The 18,354-nt window shown below is 41.0% G+C and overlaps 1 protein-coding gene across 23 annotated transcripts in view; it reads right to left on the bottom strand.

Moving 5' to 3' along the window:
* The window catches only part of FANCC (FA complementation group C), a 348,242-nt gene that overhangs the window by 189,744 nt on the left and 140,144 nt on the right, over nt 1-18,354 (bottom strand). For all 23 annotated transcript variants that reach the window (XM_070375326.1, XM_070375330.1, XM_070375332.1 and 20 more), the window contains one exon: nt 11,113-11,207. In XM_070375326.1, coding sequence (XP_070231427.1) covers nt 11,113-11,207 — 95 coding nt within the window. The remainder of the gene's footprint in view (nt 1-11,112; nt 11,208-18,354) is intronic.

Genomic DNA, 18,354 nt, shown 5'->3' with positions numbered 1-18,354 from the left:
ATAATGTAGGTTTTCATGATTCTGAAGTGGGATAAATTTTCTGAAATAAGATACAAATTTACTCATCACAGAGGAAAAGATTAATAAATCTCACAACAATAAAATTTTAAATGTCATCCTTAAAAAGGTATGACAGGTACTTTAGAGGCCATTCCCTCATAGCTCAGTTGGTAAAGAATCTACCTGCAAAGCATAAGACCCCGGTTCGACTCCTGGGTCAGGAAGATCCACTGGAGAAGGGATAGGCTACCACACCAGGACTCTTAGGCTTCCCTTGTGGCTCAGCTGGTAAAGAATCTGCCTGTAATGTGGGATACCTGGGTTTGATCCCTGGATTGGAAAGATCCCCTGGAGAAGGGAAAGGCTACCCACTCCAGTATTCTGGCCTGGAGAATTCCATGGACTATACAGTCCATGGGGTCACAAAGAGTCAGACACGACTGAATGACTTTCATCATCATCATCAAAGCCTGTGTTGTTACCTGCCGGAGCCGGTGAGGCATTCCACTCGTGACAAAGGTCATGAGGAAGGAGGCTCGGCATACGCAAAGGCGGGATCGAGCCTCAGGAGTCCGCCCAGATATTCTCGAGCATCTACCCCCCAAAAAAACCAGAGTCTGCCTACTTTATTGCTTTGTGCTCTCACCTCTGACTTTACTGGGGGCTGTCCCCTACCACCATCTCTCTCTCTCTGTCAAAGAGTTAACTTACAGCTCCAATTAATAAAGTTCCTGGGCAATTAGGAGTGTTTAAATCCAAACCCCTCAGATGGCTCTCTAACTCACCTGACAAGTTTACCCAGACTCCTACAGCTATGCATACGATTGTTTACAGTCTCCCAGCCTCGAGAGGCACAGGAAGCTTAAGATATTCAAATAGCTTAGAACCTCTCAGAGAGTTAGAAACTGTCAGAATAAACTAGTAAAGGATTTCATTGATGAGTCAATGCTTGTTGCCAAGTTTTCACATCCCCTGAATTGTATCCTTGAATATGTATTAATTAATAGTTGGTATATAGAAAAAATAAGTAGTGGCCTTGGTGTTAGTAACTTTAGACCCTTAAGGTAATAAATTCTTTCCTTTGTTGTAAACTCATTACACATCCGCCCTATAGGAATGCAATTTCATCTTTGGAAGATGGCGCCAAACCTTAAAATAATTACTCTTAGAGAAAATAAGTCTTTGTTGATAAGTCCTTGTCAAGAGTCATAAAATGTTAGTAGGCCTTCTGGCCAGAAGATGATGTAAATCACCTAAATCATTTGTATACGGTAAATTTGCAGGAAAGAAACCCTGGTTTTTGATAAGGATCAAAAACTGCTGACTTTGCATCCCCTATTATCCTCTATGTGTAACTTAGGGTATAAAAGCCCCTGTTGAAAATAAAGCTACGGGCCTTGCTCACCAATGCTTGGTCTCCCCATGTCATTCTTTCCTTTAACTTCCAGCTGAAGTCTCCATCTGGAGCATGGATATCCTCTGCGACCACTTATTTGCCTGGGCTTCTAAGACCCACTCGAGAAGGTGTCTAAGGTGGGGCACCTTCCGCTATTCGAGAGGGCGCCTGCGGCCTCCGTGGTCAGAGCTAACCTGGTGTCACGGGTTATATTGATTTTCCGCATAAACCAAGCTACTCAGCCTCTTTTCTCCACTGAATTTTCCTACTGAGCTATCCTCATTCTATTACTCTTTATATCTCTAATTACCATTTGAATAGGTCGCCGACGCAGTCTCCCCTTCGAATACCCTGGATCAGCCGGGGCTGGTCCTCGGCAGTTACCTATGCTTCTGATGGACTGGCTACAAACTAAAGGTCCAAATGACTTCCTCCAACTCAGGATGCTAATCCCAAACCCAGATTATTACTTGTACTTCTGAACAACTGGCTAAATCAGAGGTCCCCACACTCCCTTGTTGAGTTCAATTAATTTATTAGAGTGGTTCACAGAACTCAAGAAACCCATTTACACACTAGATGATCAACTTATTATAAAATGACGTTAAAGGACACAAACCAACAGCCAAATAAAGAGATGCACAGGGCAATGTCTCAAACAAAGGAGCTTCTGTCCTTGTAGAACTTGAGGCCTGTCAAGATGGCATGCAGTATCATTCTTGTTCTATATAGAAGCTCTCTGAAAAGGGGCAAAAAGCTGTCCTTCAGGTTTTTAGGGAGGCTTTATTATAAAGCCATGACTGACTAAATCATTGGCCAAAGGCAACTGGTTCAACCTCAAGCCCCCTTCCCTCCCAGGAAGTCAGAGAGTGGGACTGAAAGCTCCAACCTTCTGCTTACAAGGTTGGTTTTCTTGGGAACCAGCTCTCAACACAATATTAACAAAAGCTAACATATGACCCTCTAAACATCACCTTATTAACATAACACAAAACACCTTTTATCACTCTCAACACCTAGGTGATTCCAAGGGTTTTGGGAGCTGTGGTCCAGGAAACGAAGATGAAGACCAAAACAAATAAAAAATATATATTGATCATCTGAATGATCAAATAGATATTTCTTATAAGTCACAATAGTGCAAACACATACTGCATTATTTTGTTTTTATCAAATTAAAATAGCAGGCCAAACAGCATAATTAAGTGGTAAAAGCTAGAGCAATGTAAATAAAGGTCAGGATAGTAGTTACTGTTAGCCATGCACTAAAGCATACAAATGGGAAAGGGCCCTCGGGGGACAGGTAGCTTCTAGGAGGAAGGCAATATTCTGTTTTATTACCTGACCTGGTGGGAATTGCAAGGATATTTATATGGGACAATTTATTAAGCTTGGCACTTATGGTTCATGCAGTGTTTTGTATATTGGTTAGATTTTGTAATTTTAAAGTTTTTTCATTATTATTCTAAAGAATCACGAAGAGGACAGAAGGAATACAGGAACATCTGATTATTACTTACTACTGCATTTTGAAATGGTATAAAGATTGAATAAAAGCATTTTAACTGATCTCCACTTCTGGTATTCTGCCATTTCCATCTCATCAGATTAAAAATAATAGTGGTATAATCTTATTCAAAGAAGACAGGTATTTCCTATATTTGGCAGGCCTAGATTTGGATTATAAACTCTGAGAAAAGACTATTTTCACATCTATGATGGTATCGTTGGGCTCTTTACTGCCTGGAAAACAGTAAGTTCTCAAAAAGTATCAGTTCAGTGGATTCACTGGTAAAACTAAGTTTTTCAAAAACCAAGCATTCCAAAGAGATGTGAAAAAAGTCCTATGACTTCAATCAGTCTCTAAACTGTAAGAATAGCTATTGAGGTGGTATTATTTGATGGTACATTTGTGGTTACTAGTAAAACTCCAGAGAAATTAATGTATTTCCAAAACAATATGTTAACAAAGATTAACATTATAGTAAGCATCAGGCAGAATTTCTAGGACAAGTATGGAATTTGCCTCTGCACCATCTTCCATTGGATGCTATCTGTGCCATCATTGGAGGGCTGGCAAGATGGAGTAGAAGGATGTGAGCTCACTGCTTCTTAAAAAAACCCCAAAATCACCAATGACTGCTTAAAAACTATTGCCAAAACAAACAACAATGCTGAAATCTAACAAAAAAGAGACCCTACATTCAAAGACAAAGAGGAAGCTACAACAAGATGGTAGGAAGGGCACAATCAAGATAAAATCAAGTCCTATACCTGCCGGGTGGGCAACCCACAAATTGGGAAATAATTATACCACAGAAATTCTCCTATAGGAGTGACCCACATCAGGTTTCCCAGCCTGAGGGTCTAGCAATAGGAAGGGAAGCCCCCAGAGAATCTGGCTTTGAAGGCCAGTGGGGTTTGATCAGAGGAATTCCACAAGACTGGGGGCAACTGAAACTCCACGGTTGGTGGGGGGGGGGTGCACACAAGATCCCATACATACCAGGACCCAAGGACAAAAGTCGTGACCTCATAGGACACTGGGCCAGACCTACCTGTGAGTATCTGACAGTCTCCTGCAGAGGTGCAGGGACAAGACTAGCAGTGGCAGTCCTGGCAAGCATTCATTGGCACAAGCGCTCCTGGAGGTCACCATTTTCTCCTTAAGACCTAGCCCAACCTATCAGGCTGCAGACTCCAGTGCTGGGACACCTCAGGCCAAACAACAAACAGAAGAGGAAGACAGCTCCAACTGTTGGCAGTTAGCCTGCTTAAAGTCTTCTTAAGCATAGCCCTGTCCACCCAAGAGACAAGACCCATATCCATCCACCAGTGAGCAGGATCCAGACCTACCCACCATCACAAACCTCTCAGACAGCCAGTAGAAGCAAGAAGAACTATAGCCCTGCGGAACAGAAAATACAATCACAGAAAGTCGGACCAAAATGAGAAAACAGAGGAATATGTCCCAGATGAAGGAAAAAGATAAAACCCCTGAAGAACAACCAAGTGAAGCGGAGACAGGCAACCTATCTGAGTAATGAGTAATGAGAGTGAAAATGATCTAAGATCTCAGAAAAAGAATGGAGGCACAGTTTGAGAATATGCAAGAAATGTTTGATGAAGATGTAGAAAAACTTAAAAAACAGAGATGAACACTACAATAATTGAAATGAAAAATAAATTAGAACAAACAATAACAGACTAACTTAGGCAGAAGAATGGATAAGTGAGCTGGAAGACAGGAAGGTGAAAATCACTGCCATTAAACAGAATAAAGGAAAAAAAGAATTAAAAGAAATGAAGACAGCCTAAAAACACCTCTGGGACAATATTAAATGCAATAACATTTGCATTATAGGGGTTCAAGAAGAAGAAGAGAGAGAAAAGACCTGAGAAAATATTTGAAGAGATAATAGCAGAAAACTTCTCTTTCATGGGAAAGGAAATAGTCACTGAAGTCCAGGAAGTGCAGAGTTCTAGGCAGAATAAACCCAAGGAGCAAAATGCTGAGACACATACTAAACACACTGACAAAAATTAAAGAGAGAAAACACTAAAAGCAACAAATAACATACAAGGGAATACTGTAAGGTTATCAACTGATAACTTAGCAGAAACTGTAGACAGAAGGGACTGCCAGAGGAGCCGGCCAGGCTCCTCTGTCAATGGGATTTTTTTGCAGGCAAGAATACTGGAGTGGGTTGCCATTGCCTTCCCCAGGGGACCTTCACGACCCAGGAATAGAACTTATGTCTCCTGCATTGTATGTGGATTATTTACCATTGAGCCACCAGGGAAGTTCAGGAGTGACACAATATATTTAAGAGGGAAGGGAAGAATATGCTATCCAGCAAAGTTCTCATTCTGATTCAACAGAGAAATCAAAAGCTTTACAGACAAGCAATAACTAAGAGAATTCAGCACCATCAGACCAACTTTGTAATAAATGCTATAAGGAACTTCTTTAAGTAGAAAAGGCCACAACTAGGAAGAAGAAAATTATGAACAGAAAAGCTCACCAGTAAGGCAAACATAAATGTAGTAAATCATCTGCACACCAATATATCAAAATCAGCAACTGTGAGAAGAGAGCACAAATGCAGGATATTGGGAATGCATTTGAAATTAGAAGACTAGAAATTTAAAACAATCTTGTTTATATATAAACTGCTGTATCAAAACCTCATGGTAACTGCAAACTGAGAATCTACAGTAGATACACACACAAAAAAAAAGAAAAAAGAATTTAAACACAATGCTAAAGTTAGTCATCAGATCACAAGAGAAGAGAACAAAAGAGGAAGGGAGAAAAAAGACCTACAAAAACAAATCCAAAACAACTAAGAAAATGGCAATAGGAACACGTGCTGCGCTGTACTCAGTGTGCTTAGCTGCTCAGTGGTGTCTGACTCTTTGCAACCCATAACTGTAGCCAGGCTCCCCTGTCCATGGGGATTCTCCAGGCAAGAATACTGGAATTGGTTGCCATGCCTTTCTCCAGGGGATCCTCAACTCAGGGATCGAACCCACGTCTCCCACATCGCAGGTGGATTCTTTACCATCTGAGCCCACCACGGAAGTCCAAGAATACTGAAGTGGATAGCCTATCCCTTCTCCAAGGGATCTTTCCAACCCAGGAAAGGAACCGGGGCCTCCTGCATTGCAGATAGATTCTTTATCAGATGAGCTACCAGGGAAGCCCCAATAGGAACATCAGATCAGATCAGATTAGTCGCTCAGTCGTGTCCGACTCCTTGCGACCCCATGAATCACAGCATGCCAGGCCTCCCTGTCCATCACCAACTCCCGGAGTTCACTCAGACTCACGTCCATCGAGTCAGTGATGCCATCTAGCCATCTCATCCTCTGGCGTCCCCTTCTCCTCCTGCCCCCAATCCCTCCCAGCATCAGGGTCTTTTCCAGTGAGTCAACTCTTCGCATGAGGTGGCCAAAGTACTGGAGTTTCAGCTTTAGCACCATTCCTTCCAAAGAAATCCCAGGGCTGATCTCCTTCAGAATGGACTGGTTGGATCTCCTTGCAGTCCAAGGGACTCTCAAGAGTCTTCTCCAACACCACAGTTCAAAAGCATCAATTCTTTGGTGCTCAGCCTTCTTCACAGTCCAACTCTCACATCCATACATGACCACAGGAAAAACCATAGCCTTGACTAGACGAACCTTTGTTGGCAAAGTAATGTCTCTGCTTTTGAATATGCTATCAATAATTACCTTAAACATAAATGGATTGCTTCCCTGGTAGCTCAGCTGGTAAAGAATCCACCTATAATCCAAGAGACCTGGTTTTGATCCCTGGGTTGGGAAGATCCCCTGGAGAAGGGAAAGGCTACCCAATCCAGTATTTTGGCCTGGAGAATTCCATGGACTGTATAGTCCATAGGGCCACAGAGAGTCGGACATGACTGAGCGACTTTCACTTTTCACTAAATGGATTAAATGCTCCAACCAACAGACACAGACTGGCTGAATAGATACAAAAACAAGACCTGTATATGTGTTGTCTATAAGAGACCAGCTTCAGATCAAAAAACCCACACCGACTGAAAGTAAGGGAATGGAAAAAGATTTTCCATGCAAATGGAAATCAAAAGGAAGCATTACTGATAAGATAGACTTTAAAATAAAGATTGTTACAGGAGACAAAGAAGGACACTACATAATGGTCAAAGAATCAATCCAAAAAAAAGATACAACAATTATAAAAATATATATATACTCAACACAGGAACACTCCAATATATTAAGGCAAATACTAACAGCCATAAAGAAACTGAAAGTTGCTCAGCTGTGTCCAACTCTTTATGACCTATTCAGCTATTGGGCTTCCCTGGTGGCTCAGATGGTAAAAGCGTCTGTCTGCAATGCAGGAGACCTGGGTTCGATCCCTGAGTTGGGAAGATCCCCTGGAGAAGGAAATAGCAGCCCACTCCAGTATTCTTGCCCAGAAAATCCCATGGATGGCAGAGCCTGGTGGGCTACCATCCATGGGGTCGAAAAGACTGGGACACAACTGAGCGACTTCATTTCACTTCACTTCAGCTATTGAGCAGTTTCAAGTGTAACAGGTATAATGAGGAAAAACGAGTTTTTAACTGTTAATTAAATTTAAATTTGAAAACAGTTGATTCAGTTTTAAGTTTCTCTGAAACAATTTGGATATGTGAACCTACTTTTTCAATGCTGTATTTTATAAAATAGATCAAGAATATCAAATGAAAACTTAGCCTCTGAACTAAGAGGCAACATATACACTGAATTAAGTGTAACATATACACTGGATCTCCAAGATTCAATATACAAAAATATTATAAAATAATCACATTAATAATTTTATATAGATTATGTATTTAAATAATAGTATTTTAGATATATGGGGCTAAATAAAAATAATTATTAAAATTAGTCTCAACTTTTTCTTTTTACATTTCTTAAAGCAGCTAATAAAAAATTGAAAACAGCTATTAGAATGTACTTTGTTTCTGTTGGACAGTGCCATACTAGTATTAGATATAAATGACCACTCATTCCTTCTTGAAATGCTGCTGTTTTCCCCTTTTACTTCTTGGACTCCCCCTTTCTAGTGTGCAGTGTAAATTTCTTCCACTCACTCCTTAAATGCCAGAGTCTCCCAAGGTTGTCCCTAGGCCCATTCCCCTCCTCACACTAGATACTCTTCCTGGGTAATCTCACCCCTATCCAGGGCTTTCACTGTTCCCAAATCCTGAGGACTGTCAACGCCTATGTGCAAATCAGCCACTCTCCTGAAAACACTAGGTTCAACTCCACCTACGCCTAAGTATAGCTGCACCTAATCTGTCATTATACCTTTACATATTTACCTTATTAATATCATAAATCTTGCCCCTCCTCTCCATTTCATTCAGGTTTTCACAATTTCTCGCTTTTACCACTACAATAGCTTTGAAAGTGCTATCCCTGACGCCTTCCAAATCAACTTCCTTTTGCTATTTAGTTTCTAAAACTCACACCTGGCCATATGATTTTTCTATTGAAAATACTCTGGTGGTTTTCCCACTGCTTTCAAGGCAAAATAAAAACTTCTTATAATCATACATAAGGCTTTATGCTTCATTATCAACCTTATAAAATCCCAAACTCAGGCATATCTAAGCACCTGAAGCTCCCTGAATACATCATGTGTTGTGATCAATTGTGCCTGACTCTGTGTCCCTATGGACTGTAACCTGCCAGGTTCCTCTGCCATGGAATTTTTCAGGCAAAAATACTGGAGTGGGGTTCCATTTCACACTCCAGGAGATCTTCCCAAACCAGGGATCGGTCCCGAGTCTCTTGTGTCTCTTGCACTGGCAGGCAGACTCTATCACTAGCGGCACCTCTCCTAGTCATCCTTCAAAACTCAGCTGATGCATAATTCCCCCAGGAAAGGTCTCCAAATGCCCAAGTTTGAACAAGTGTCCATCCGCTGTGTCACCATCACCCCTGTACACAGCTCTACCAATAACCCATTGGCACTGCCCTAGAATGACCTGGTAGAGTCTGTAAATTCTCTGAAGGTAGGAATTAAGTGGGGCTTCCTTGGTGGCTCAGGCGGTAAGGAATCCGTCTGCAAAGCAGAAGGCCCAGTTTCGATCCTAAGGTTGAAAAGATTCCCTGGAGAAGGGAATGGCTACTTACTCTAGTATTTTGCCTGGAGAATTCCATGGACAGAGAAGTCTGGTGGGCTACAGTCCACAGGGTCACAAAGAGTCAGATAATCGGACACAACTGAGAGACTAACACACACAGGAATTAAGTGTTTTAAATTTACCTGCCTGGGCTATTCTTAATGAGTATGTATTTATTAAATGGACATAAAATTAAATAAGGGAAACCTACAGAATAAACTGCAAGGCTAAAAATTCAAAACTAGGCTAATATAATCACTAGTTAAATGAAGAAAGTTAACCTGATCACTGCAGATGGTGATTGCAGCCATGAAATTAAAAGACGCTTACTCCTTGGAAGGAAAGTTATGACCAACCTAGACAGCATATTAAAAAGCAGAGACATTACTTTGCCAACAAAGGTCCATCTAGTCAAGGCTATGGTTTTTCCAGTGGTCATGTACGGATGTGAAAGTTGGACTATAAAGAAAGCTGAGTGCAGAAGAATTGATGCTTTTGAACTGTGGTATTGGAGAAGACTCTTGAGAGTCCCCTGGACTGTGAGGAGATCCAACCAGTCCATCCTAAAGGAGATCAGTCCTGGGTGTTCATTGGAAGGACTGATGTTGAAGCTGAAACTCCAATACTTTGGCCACCTGATGCGAAGACCTGACTCACTGAAAAAGACCCTGATGCTGGGAAAGATTGAGGGCAGGAGGAGAAGGGGATGACAGAGGATGAGATGGCTGGATGGCATCACTGACTCAATGGACATGGGTTTGGGTAGACTCTGGGAGTTGGTGATGGACAGGGAGGCCTGATGTGCTGCAGTTCATGGGGTCGCAAAGAGTCAGATGACTGAGTGACTGAACTGAACTGAACCTGATCACTCTAAAAATACTTTATTAGATGGCCTATTCCAGGACTGAATGAGCTAGCCAATAAAAATATATGTCCTAAATAATCATTAAGAGAGCAAACACTCAACAAAAGCAATGATTAAAAAATTTAAAAACTAAATATGTTATTCTACCTCTATGGCCTGTTTTTCGGATCTTTTCTTCCCTAATTCTATTTATCAGTTCCTTTCTTTAGCTCTTAACATTAACTTTCTTTCCAATTAAAAGGTGCATTTTTTTCCCTTCCCTCACTCAATCCTTTTCACTTCTTACCGTTCTTCCAATTCTCCTTTTAATCTAACAAAAAATACACTGTCTTTGTTATCTCTGCCAGCCACTTTGTATAAAACAAAGGAATGGTAAAAAGCAGTGAATGGAATGATATCACCAGTCAGACAAAACCATGTGCGTTAATTTGGGTGGGTGATTTCATAATACTAAGCAGCTAATCTGGACCATATGCATAGGAAGTGGAGTTTGACATTCATGTAAGTCCTTGGGGTTACTGCAGCAGGACAGCAAGAGGTAAGAAAGAACAGCCAAGTTACTGGTGGTGAGGGCAGCTAAGCACAGCTTTACAAAATTCTCCTCTTTGTGCCCATCATTCAAAAGAAAGCAGAAACAGACAGCGGGAATTCAGGAAGCTGTCAGCTACCTGAACTAGCATGGTTGGGTAACTGATTTGACGGTGTTTGCAGCAACAGCCAATCAGTACCAGATGCTAGTCTGAGCACACTGACCAGAGTACCAACTTTAGGACACAAAATAAAGTGCTCCCAGGGTACTTACAAAATTCAGTTTTAGTATGGAATGCATTCTGAGAGAGGCATAGAAGTATCTGAAGAGGAATTATATAAGTATTTAATGTAGGTTGGTAGGAAGAAACAGTTGCTATCATAGAAGGAAAGAGAGTACATTCTTTCAATTACCTAAGAGCAACTTTCTAAAACTGCTCAAAATTAGCTTTTGTAGGCATAGGGAGGTTCACCCTGAGGATCTATCTCATACGGAAGTCACAATCAAACAAAAATGAAATCTCTTGAAAAACTTTATAACCAGCAAGATAATGTAACAGTGAAGGATGTGTTTGAAAGTTTCTAGACTATCAAAGCAGCATTTTTAAATAATCAGTTGAATTTAAAGCAGTACAGGGCTTTTGTACACTTACCCGTGTCCAGGAATTAAGTTTTGATTCTCTAGAATTCTGTGGATCTTTCTTAATCAGACAACACAAGCACCATATTAGGATTTTGGGGCTTTCATCTGCAGAAATGAAGGTTAAAATAAGTAGGCTTGATAAAATAGAAAGAAAAGATAATCAGTATAAAATCTGTAAACATTATATTTAAAGGAAACACATTTATTATAAATGTTTTAGAAAAATCACAAACTACGAAGTTCACTGAACAAGCATCCGGGATCATGTGTGAAACTTAATTTTGTGGGTTTTTTTTTCCTTCTTGGGTTCAAGGATTACTTATGCTTAGCCTTTGTGTGGTCAATTCCTTTTCTGTCACAGAAGCAATTTTTAAAGCCAAAAGAGAAAGATGGAAGGAACTAAGAGAATCAGTCCTTTTTATTTTCAAGATCAGTTCTTTATTTTATTTTCAAACCATTAGTAATTTCAACCTTTTTAAGGCAACATCACTGCTATGAGTGGTAGTCAATATTTCTGATTTAATCTAATTGGCCAAAATACCTTCACTTGTTAGAAATAAATTTAACACAAAGAATTGTTTTAAAAAACATTCTTTTCAATACCAGATGGTTTGGACAAAACAGAAGCCTTTCACATGCTCCTCATGAGGCAGGAGGTAGATGGGCTCCTTCTCAGAGTAAAGCAACTGGAGGTTCATTCCTTGTGGATACCAGGACAATTAAGGGAGAAGGCTGGGCCTTGCCCAGTCCACATATTTCTTATTCTCAAAGTCAGGAGACCTCCCTGACCTCACACTTGAAGAAAAGGCTCCTCAGAGGTCAAAGGAGAGTTGTATTAAAGGATGTTCCCCACCCAGACACCTTTTCAGTAAAATCTACCTTGGCTAAGAAGTGTGTGCACACCCGAGAGGATCCTGAGATAGACCAAACACGGACCGTGAACCAGGTAAATCAAAATGACTGGCCAAAGGAAAAACGGAAGAAATGCCCCACAAAAGTAATTCAAACTGCCACAAGGACGCACTCAGGGATTCTCCCTCTGAGTCTGCCTGTGTGTCTATCCACACAACTGTACTTTTTCCCCCTCTTAATAAATACTTCGTTTCACCACTTTCTGTCATTGTGGGAATCCTTTTCTGCGAAGCTGAAGGGCCAGGGCCCTTGTCACTAACCACTGGTCTAGTGGCTAGGAATCTGGGGCTTTCACCGCCACAACCCAGCCTCAGTCTCTGGCTGGAAACCCAAGTCCCCCTCCAAGCTTTTGCAAGCTGAGGCCACCTGAGATCACTAATGCTTTACTCTAAAGCGTAAAACTTTACTAAATATGTGATAACAATGTCGACCTTTGAAATCTTCTATGTGGACAGCACATCTATTTGGTAAGCCATTTTCTCTTTTCTCCTTTGGCAACTAAGTCCATTCAAGTTGGAGATTTTAGAACACAACTGGAAAGCAAAAACGAGGCCTAAAAACTGAAGATGTCAGTATCTGAACTAGAGCCAAGCTACTGTGGACTCTACCACAAGGCCATGGAGCTGAGGCTGAGGAAACCCAGCACCTGTAATCACACCTCTGCAGATCACCTGATGCTCTTTACTTTGTTATCAACTGCAATTTCATAAACAGAGCATTTCTGATGGCTTCTTAACAAGAAATAAGGAGAACACAAACTATAGTAAGCTACCTCTGCATTTTCTACCACACATCAAAGGACTCTGATACTAATTTTAAACCCATCTCGCCACCCCCCCCCATAAACATTCATAAGCCTATGCTCTTCTAATAACTAACATTTCTGAACAAACTTTACCAGGAGTTATCCTGAGAGATATTCATATTTTTCCTAGTTTTTATGAGCTCAAATACCATCACTAGCTTGCCTGAAATCAGTTTATTGCAAGAATCATGTTATTTACCCTCTGAAGATTCTAGAGTTCTTCAGGCTGAACCAATGCCATTGATTAAAATCTGTTGTACTGTTTTAAAAATCCGAAGAAATTATAACTATCTGCATGTCACAAGTGTGATAATACATCTATTGATAGGCTTATGCAAGCAACTTCCTGTGTTAAAGAGAATGCAACCCAATGGGAAGCATTTCCAAAAAATCAGACTTCACCAATAAAAAGAAAAAAGAGGAAGAATGAAAATGTTAGCGATAAAGCACAAATCTAAAAAATCCAAAAAATGAGATCTTTCCCCAGGTATTAAGTGACTCTGCACATTTATTTCAACAAGTGTATTATTTTTTACTTTTCTCTCAACAAGAAGAGCCAGAATAACTTTCAACCAGCCTTAAGGAGGTGCCTTTTTTGCCCAGAATCAATGCACTGAAATGTACTATTAATGAGCTTACTTTGCTTTAGAGACTTAAAAATGAAAGCCACCACTTGTTATTCATGAATGCCACCAGCACTGTCCACAGGGGATGGCATCTGTCAGGTTCCTCCCTGGAGGCTCAGGTACCAGGGCTAGGGCACTGGGGATAGAAAATTGCCTGGGATTCATCATGTGGGCAGTCATCAGTGCAAATCTGCATTCTAAAAATTAGTGTAGGGGAAAGGAATATACTAACATATATTTGTCACCCAATTATTTTATTTTTTGATATCTTGAACTGAAAGTCTAAATGAAAGCTAAATTAATTCTATAGTTTCAAACTGACAGCAGCATATTTTTAGACAATAAATATTTATTGTTTTCAGTTGCCAAGTTTGAAGGCAAACTCTCAGGTGAGTTCAGTCGCTCAGTTGTGTCCAACTCTTTGCAACCCCATGAATCACAGCATGCCAGGCCTCCCTGTCCATCACCAACTCCCAGAGCTCACTCAGAGTCACGTCCATCGAGTTAGTGATGCCATCCGGCCATCTCATCCTCTATAGTCCCCTTCTCCTCCTGCCCCCAATCCCTCCCAGCATCAGGGTCTTTTCCAGTGAGTCAACTCTTCGCATGAGGTGGCCAAAGTACTGGAGTTTCAGCTTTAGCATCAGTCCTTCCAAAGAACTCCCAGGGCTGATCTCCTTCAGAATGGACTGGCTGGATCTCCTTGCAGTCCAAGGGACTCTCAAGAGTCTTCTCCAACACCACAGTACAAAAGCATCAATTCTTTGGTGCTCAGCTTTCTTCACAGTCCAACTCTCACATCCATACAAGACCACTGGAAAAACCATAGCCTTGACTAGATGGACCTTTGTTGGCAAAGTAATGTCTCTGCTTTTGAATATGCTATCTAGGTTGGTCATAACTTTCCTTCCAAGGAGTAAGCGTCTTTTAATTTCATGGCTGCAGTCACCATCTGCAGTGATTTTGGAGCCCAGAAAAATAAAGTCTGACACTGTTTCCACTGTTTCCCCATCTATTTCCCATGAAGTGATGGGACCAGATGCCATGATCTTCGTTTTCTGAATGTTGAGTTTTAAGCCAACTTTTTCACTCTCCACTTTCACTTTCATCAAGAGGCTTTTGAGTTCCTCTTCACTTTCTGCCATAAGGGTGGTGTCATCTGCATATCTGAGGTTATTGATATTTCTTCCGGCAGTCTTGATTCCAGCTTGTGTTTCTTCCAGTCCAGCGTTTCTCATGATGTACTCTGCATATAAGTTAAATAAGCAGGGTGACAGTATACAACCTTGACATACTCCTTTCCTATTTGGAACCAGTCTGTTGTTCCATGTCCAGTTCTAACTGTTGCCTCCTGACCTGCATATACGTTTCTCAAGAGGCAGGTCAGGTGGTCTGGTATTCCCATCTCTTTCAGAATTTTCCACAGTTGATTGTGATGCACACAGTCAAAGGCTTTGGCATAGTCAATAAAGCAGAAATAGATGTTTTTCTGAAACTCTCTTGCTTTTTCCATGACCCAGCGGATGTTGGCAATTTGATCTCTGGTTCCTCTGCCTTTTCTAAAACCAGCTTGAACATCTGGAAGTTCACGGTTCACTTATTGCTGAAGCCTGGCTTGGAGAATTTTGAGCATTACAAAAAGCGTGAGTAAAAGAGGCTGCTGCTGCTACTGCTGCTAAGTCACTTCAGTCGTGTCCCACTCTGTGCGACCCCATAGACGGCAGCCCACCAGGTTCCCCTGTCCCTGGGCTTCTCCAGGAAAGAACACTGGAATGGGTTGCCATTTCCTTCTCCAATGCATGAAAGTGAAAAGTGAAAGTGAAGTCGCTCAGTCGTGTCCGACTCTTAGCAACCCCATGGACCTCGGCCTACCAGGCTCCTCCGTCTATGGGATTTTCCAGGCAAGAGTACTGGAGTGGGGTGCCATTGCCTTCTCCCAGAAGAGGCTACAGTTATGATATTAATATGTGAATCATGAGGGCAGAGTTAGAACCTACCAGCCAGAACTCTAAGGTGAAGGCAGTAATTTTACACAGAGAACACCACTGAATAAAAGGCGTTTTCTCCCTTTCTATTATCTAATTTTTCTCTTCTCTTTGTGTCTTTTAATTTTCAAATCCCTCCTCCTTCTTTATTATCCTTATTTCTGATCTTATTTTCACTTACCATTAAGGGAAACTTACTTCTTTCCTTGATGGAAATTGTTTATTTTGTATTGTATTTCAAAGGTAATTTTGATATTATGAAATCATAAGAAGAGATACTTTCCTGGAAGAAAGTGCCCAGCGAGTCAAACAACAGTGGCAACATAGCCAAGATTTGATCACTCATGGAGTTCTCTGCCTGTCAGTCTCCAGGAGCTTGACACCAAATGGGTACTTCAAGCAGGAAACTGAAATTTAATGGGCAATTCAAGAAATTAAAATTTAATGGGCAATTCAAAAGGTAACATAAGCATTTAAACAGAGATGGAGAATTTGCTTCTGGTTGTCAGAGGGGCCAAAGTAATGGAGATTAGGTGCTAAGGAGAGATCACAGACAGACACAAGTTTAAGGCCACAGGGATAAATCAGTACAGCCTCTCACGTTCACACATAAAGAATCGGAGATCCAGTGAGCTGGGTGGCTTGCCTTAGAAAATCCCATCTCATCTACTGTCCTTCAAGAGCTAGTCCCCACAAAACCTCCCCTGTGAAACTCTCCTTCCCCTCAGCAATTCATGCAAAGCTCCACAGCACCAACCATCATCCTGAGTCTGGCTGACCTACTTAGGTCTCTTTTTTCCCTAACCAGAAGCTCCTTGGGTGCAGAAATTGTGAGCCATGTTTTCCTAAGGCTTGCTGTTTTTAAAAAGAATAGTGAATATATACATTCACATGAAGCTAGCTCATGGTAAAGCCAGGACTGGAACATTTCAACCACAGTCGTATGATCTGCAGGAACAGATCATTACAAAAATGTAGGCTTTAGAGGAGTCAAATCTTGAATTTTATTAGTTCTGTATTCTGAGAAAAGTGGCATATCTATAGTAATCCATAAATACCTATCCTGCAAACCTATCATGAATTCAATCAGACCCACTATGCAATCCGTAGAGAACAGTGCTCAATACCAAGTGAGCAACGCTGCTCATTTTACTTCAATTCTACAACCCAAACTTTTTAACATATTAACATTTCTGAATTAAGGATATGTCCTATATCCACTGCTGCCGTTGTTCAGTTGCTAAGTTGTGTCCAGATCTTTGCAACCCCATGGACAGCAGCAAGCCAGGCTCTGTCGTCCTTCACTATCTCCTAGAGCTTCCTCAAATTTATGTCCATTGAGTCACGATGCTATCGAACCATCTCATCCTCTGTCGTCCCCTTCTCCTCCTGCCCTCAATCTTTCCCAGCATCAGGGTCTTTTTCCAGACTCAGCTTTTCGCGTCAGGTGGCCAAAGTATTGGAGCTTCAGTTTCAGCATCAGACCTTACAATGAATATTCAGGGTTGATTTCCGTTTGACTGGTTTGATCACTTTGCAGTCCAAGGGACTCTCAAGAGTATTCTTCAGCACTCTTGATGAACTCTTTGATGCTCAGCCGTCTTTATGGTCCAACTCTCACATTTGTACATGATTATCAGCAAAACCATAGCTCTGACTATATGGACCTTTGTCAGCAAAGTGAAGTCTCTACTTTATACTATGCAGTCTAGGTTTGTCAGAGCTTTTCTTCTAAGGTCTTTTAATTTCATACCATCTGCAGTGATTTTGGGGAGAAGGCGATGGCAACCTACTCCAGTACTCTTGCTTGGAAAATCCCATGGACAGAGGAGCCTGGTAGGCTGCAGTCCATGGGGTCGCTAAGAGTCAGACACAACTGAGTGACTTCACTTTCACTTTTCACTTTCATGCATTGGAGAAGGAAATAGCAACCCACTCCAGTGTTCTTGCCTGGAGAATCCCAGAGACAGGGGAGCCTAGTGGGCTGCCGTCTATGGGGTCACACAGAGTTGAACACAACTGAAGTGACTTAGCAGCAGCAGCAGTGATTTTGGAGCCCAAGAAAATAAAGCCAGTGTTTCAACTTTTTCCCCTTCTGTTTGCCATGAAGCGGTGGGACCAGATGCCATGATCTTAGTTTTCTTAATGTTGAGTTTTAAACCAATTTTTTCATTCTCCTTCTCACCTTCATTAAGAGGCTTTTAGTTCCTCACCACTAGGTACACTTAAAGGACATATTATTTCCTTTTGCTAAAAAGTGGTTATTCAATTCATGAAGTATCTAACAATGAATTATGCCTTTAAATGGAGGAAATTCAAGAGTTTCTTTTCCTTTCTCTTGCCACCAATGGCCTAGCTCAATGATTTTCAAACTTTTGGTCATGATCCGTTGATGGATTGTAAAATGAGTTTGGGGTCATGAAAACCATTAAAATGGTATTGTGAATACGAATTGCAGGTAATTAAAGTAAGCATATTTTCATGAAATGTGTGTGTGTGTGTGTGTGTGTAACCGTATCTACACATATATACACGTGTACAGAAAATGTATTTCTGGTCAAAAGTTTTTAAGAAACACTAGCTGAGTTGAAATATATAAATTTAGGACAGGCATGGCCCTGGTACACAAATACAGTGATGCCTTTGCCATTTTAGATCAAGAATTTGAAAAAGCTAAGAGTCAACTCAAGGGAGGAAGAGTCAACCCAAGGGAGACGGGGAAGCAAGAAGAGTGTAAGTGAAGAAGAAAAACAACAGATGAAGACGGTGGTAAAGTGAATGAATGTGAGTATACATACTGTACCAACACATGTACGTTCATGGAAGTAAATGCAAATGCTGTCCCTTCCCCATCAAGTTCAATCTTCTTATAATTACTTATAACAGGCGAGGACAGAGATATTATATAATTCTCTAAAACATGA

Source organism: Bos mutus, chromosome 8 (genome assembly GCF_027580195.1).
Source record: "Bos mutus isolate GX-2022 chromosome 8, NWIPB_WYAK_1.1, whole genome shotgun sequence".
NCBI classification, from domain to species: Eukaryota; Metazoa; Chordata; class Mammalia; order Artiodactyla; family Bovidae; genus Bos; species Bos mutus.
This window is presented reverse-complemented; position numbering and strand designations above follow the sequence as displayed.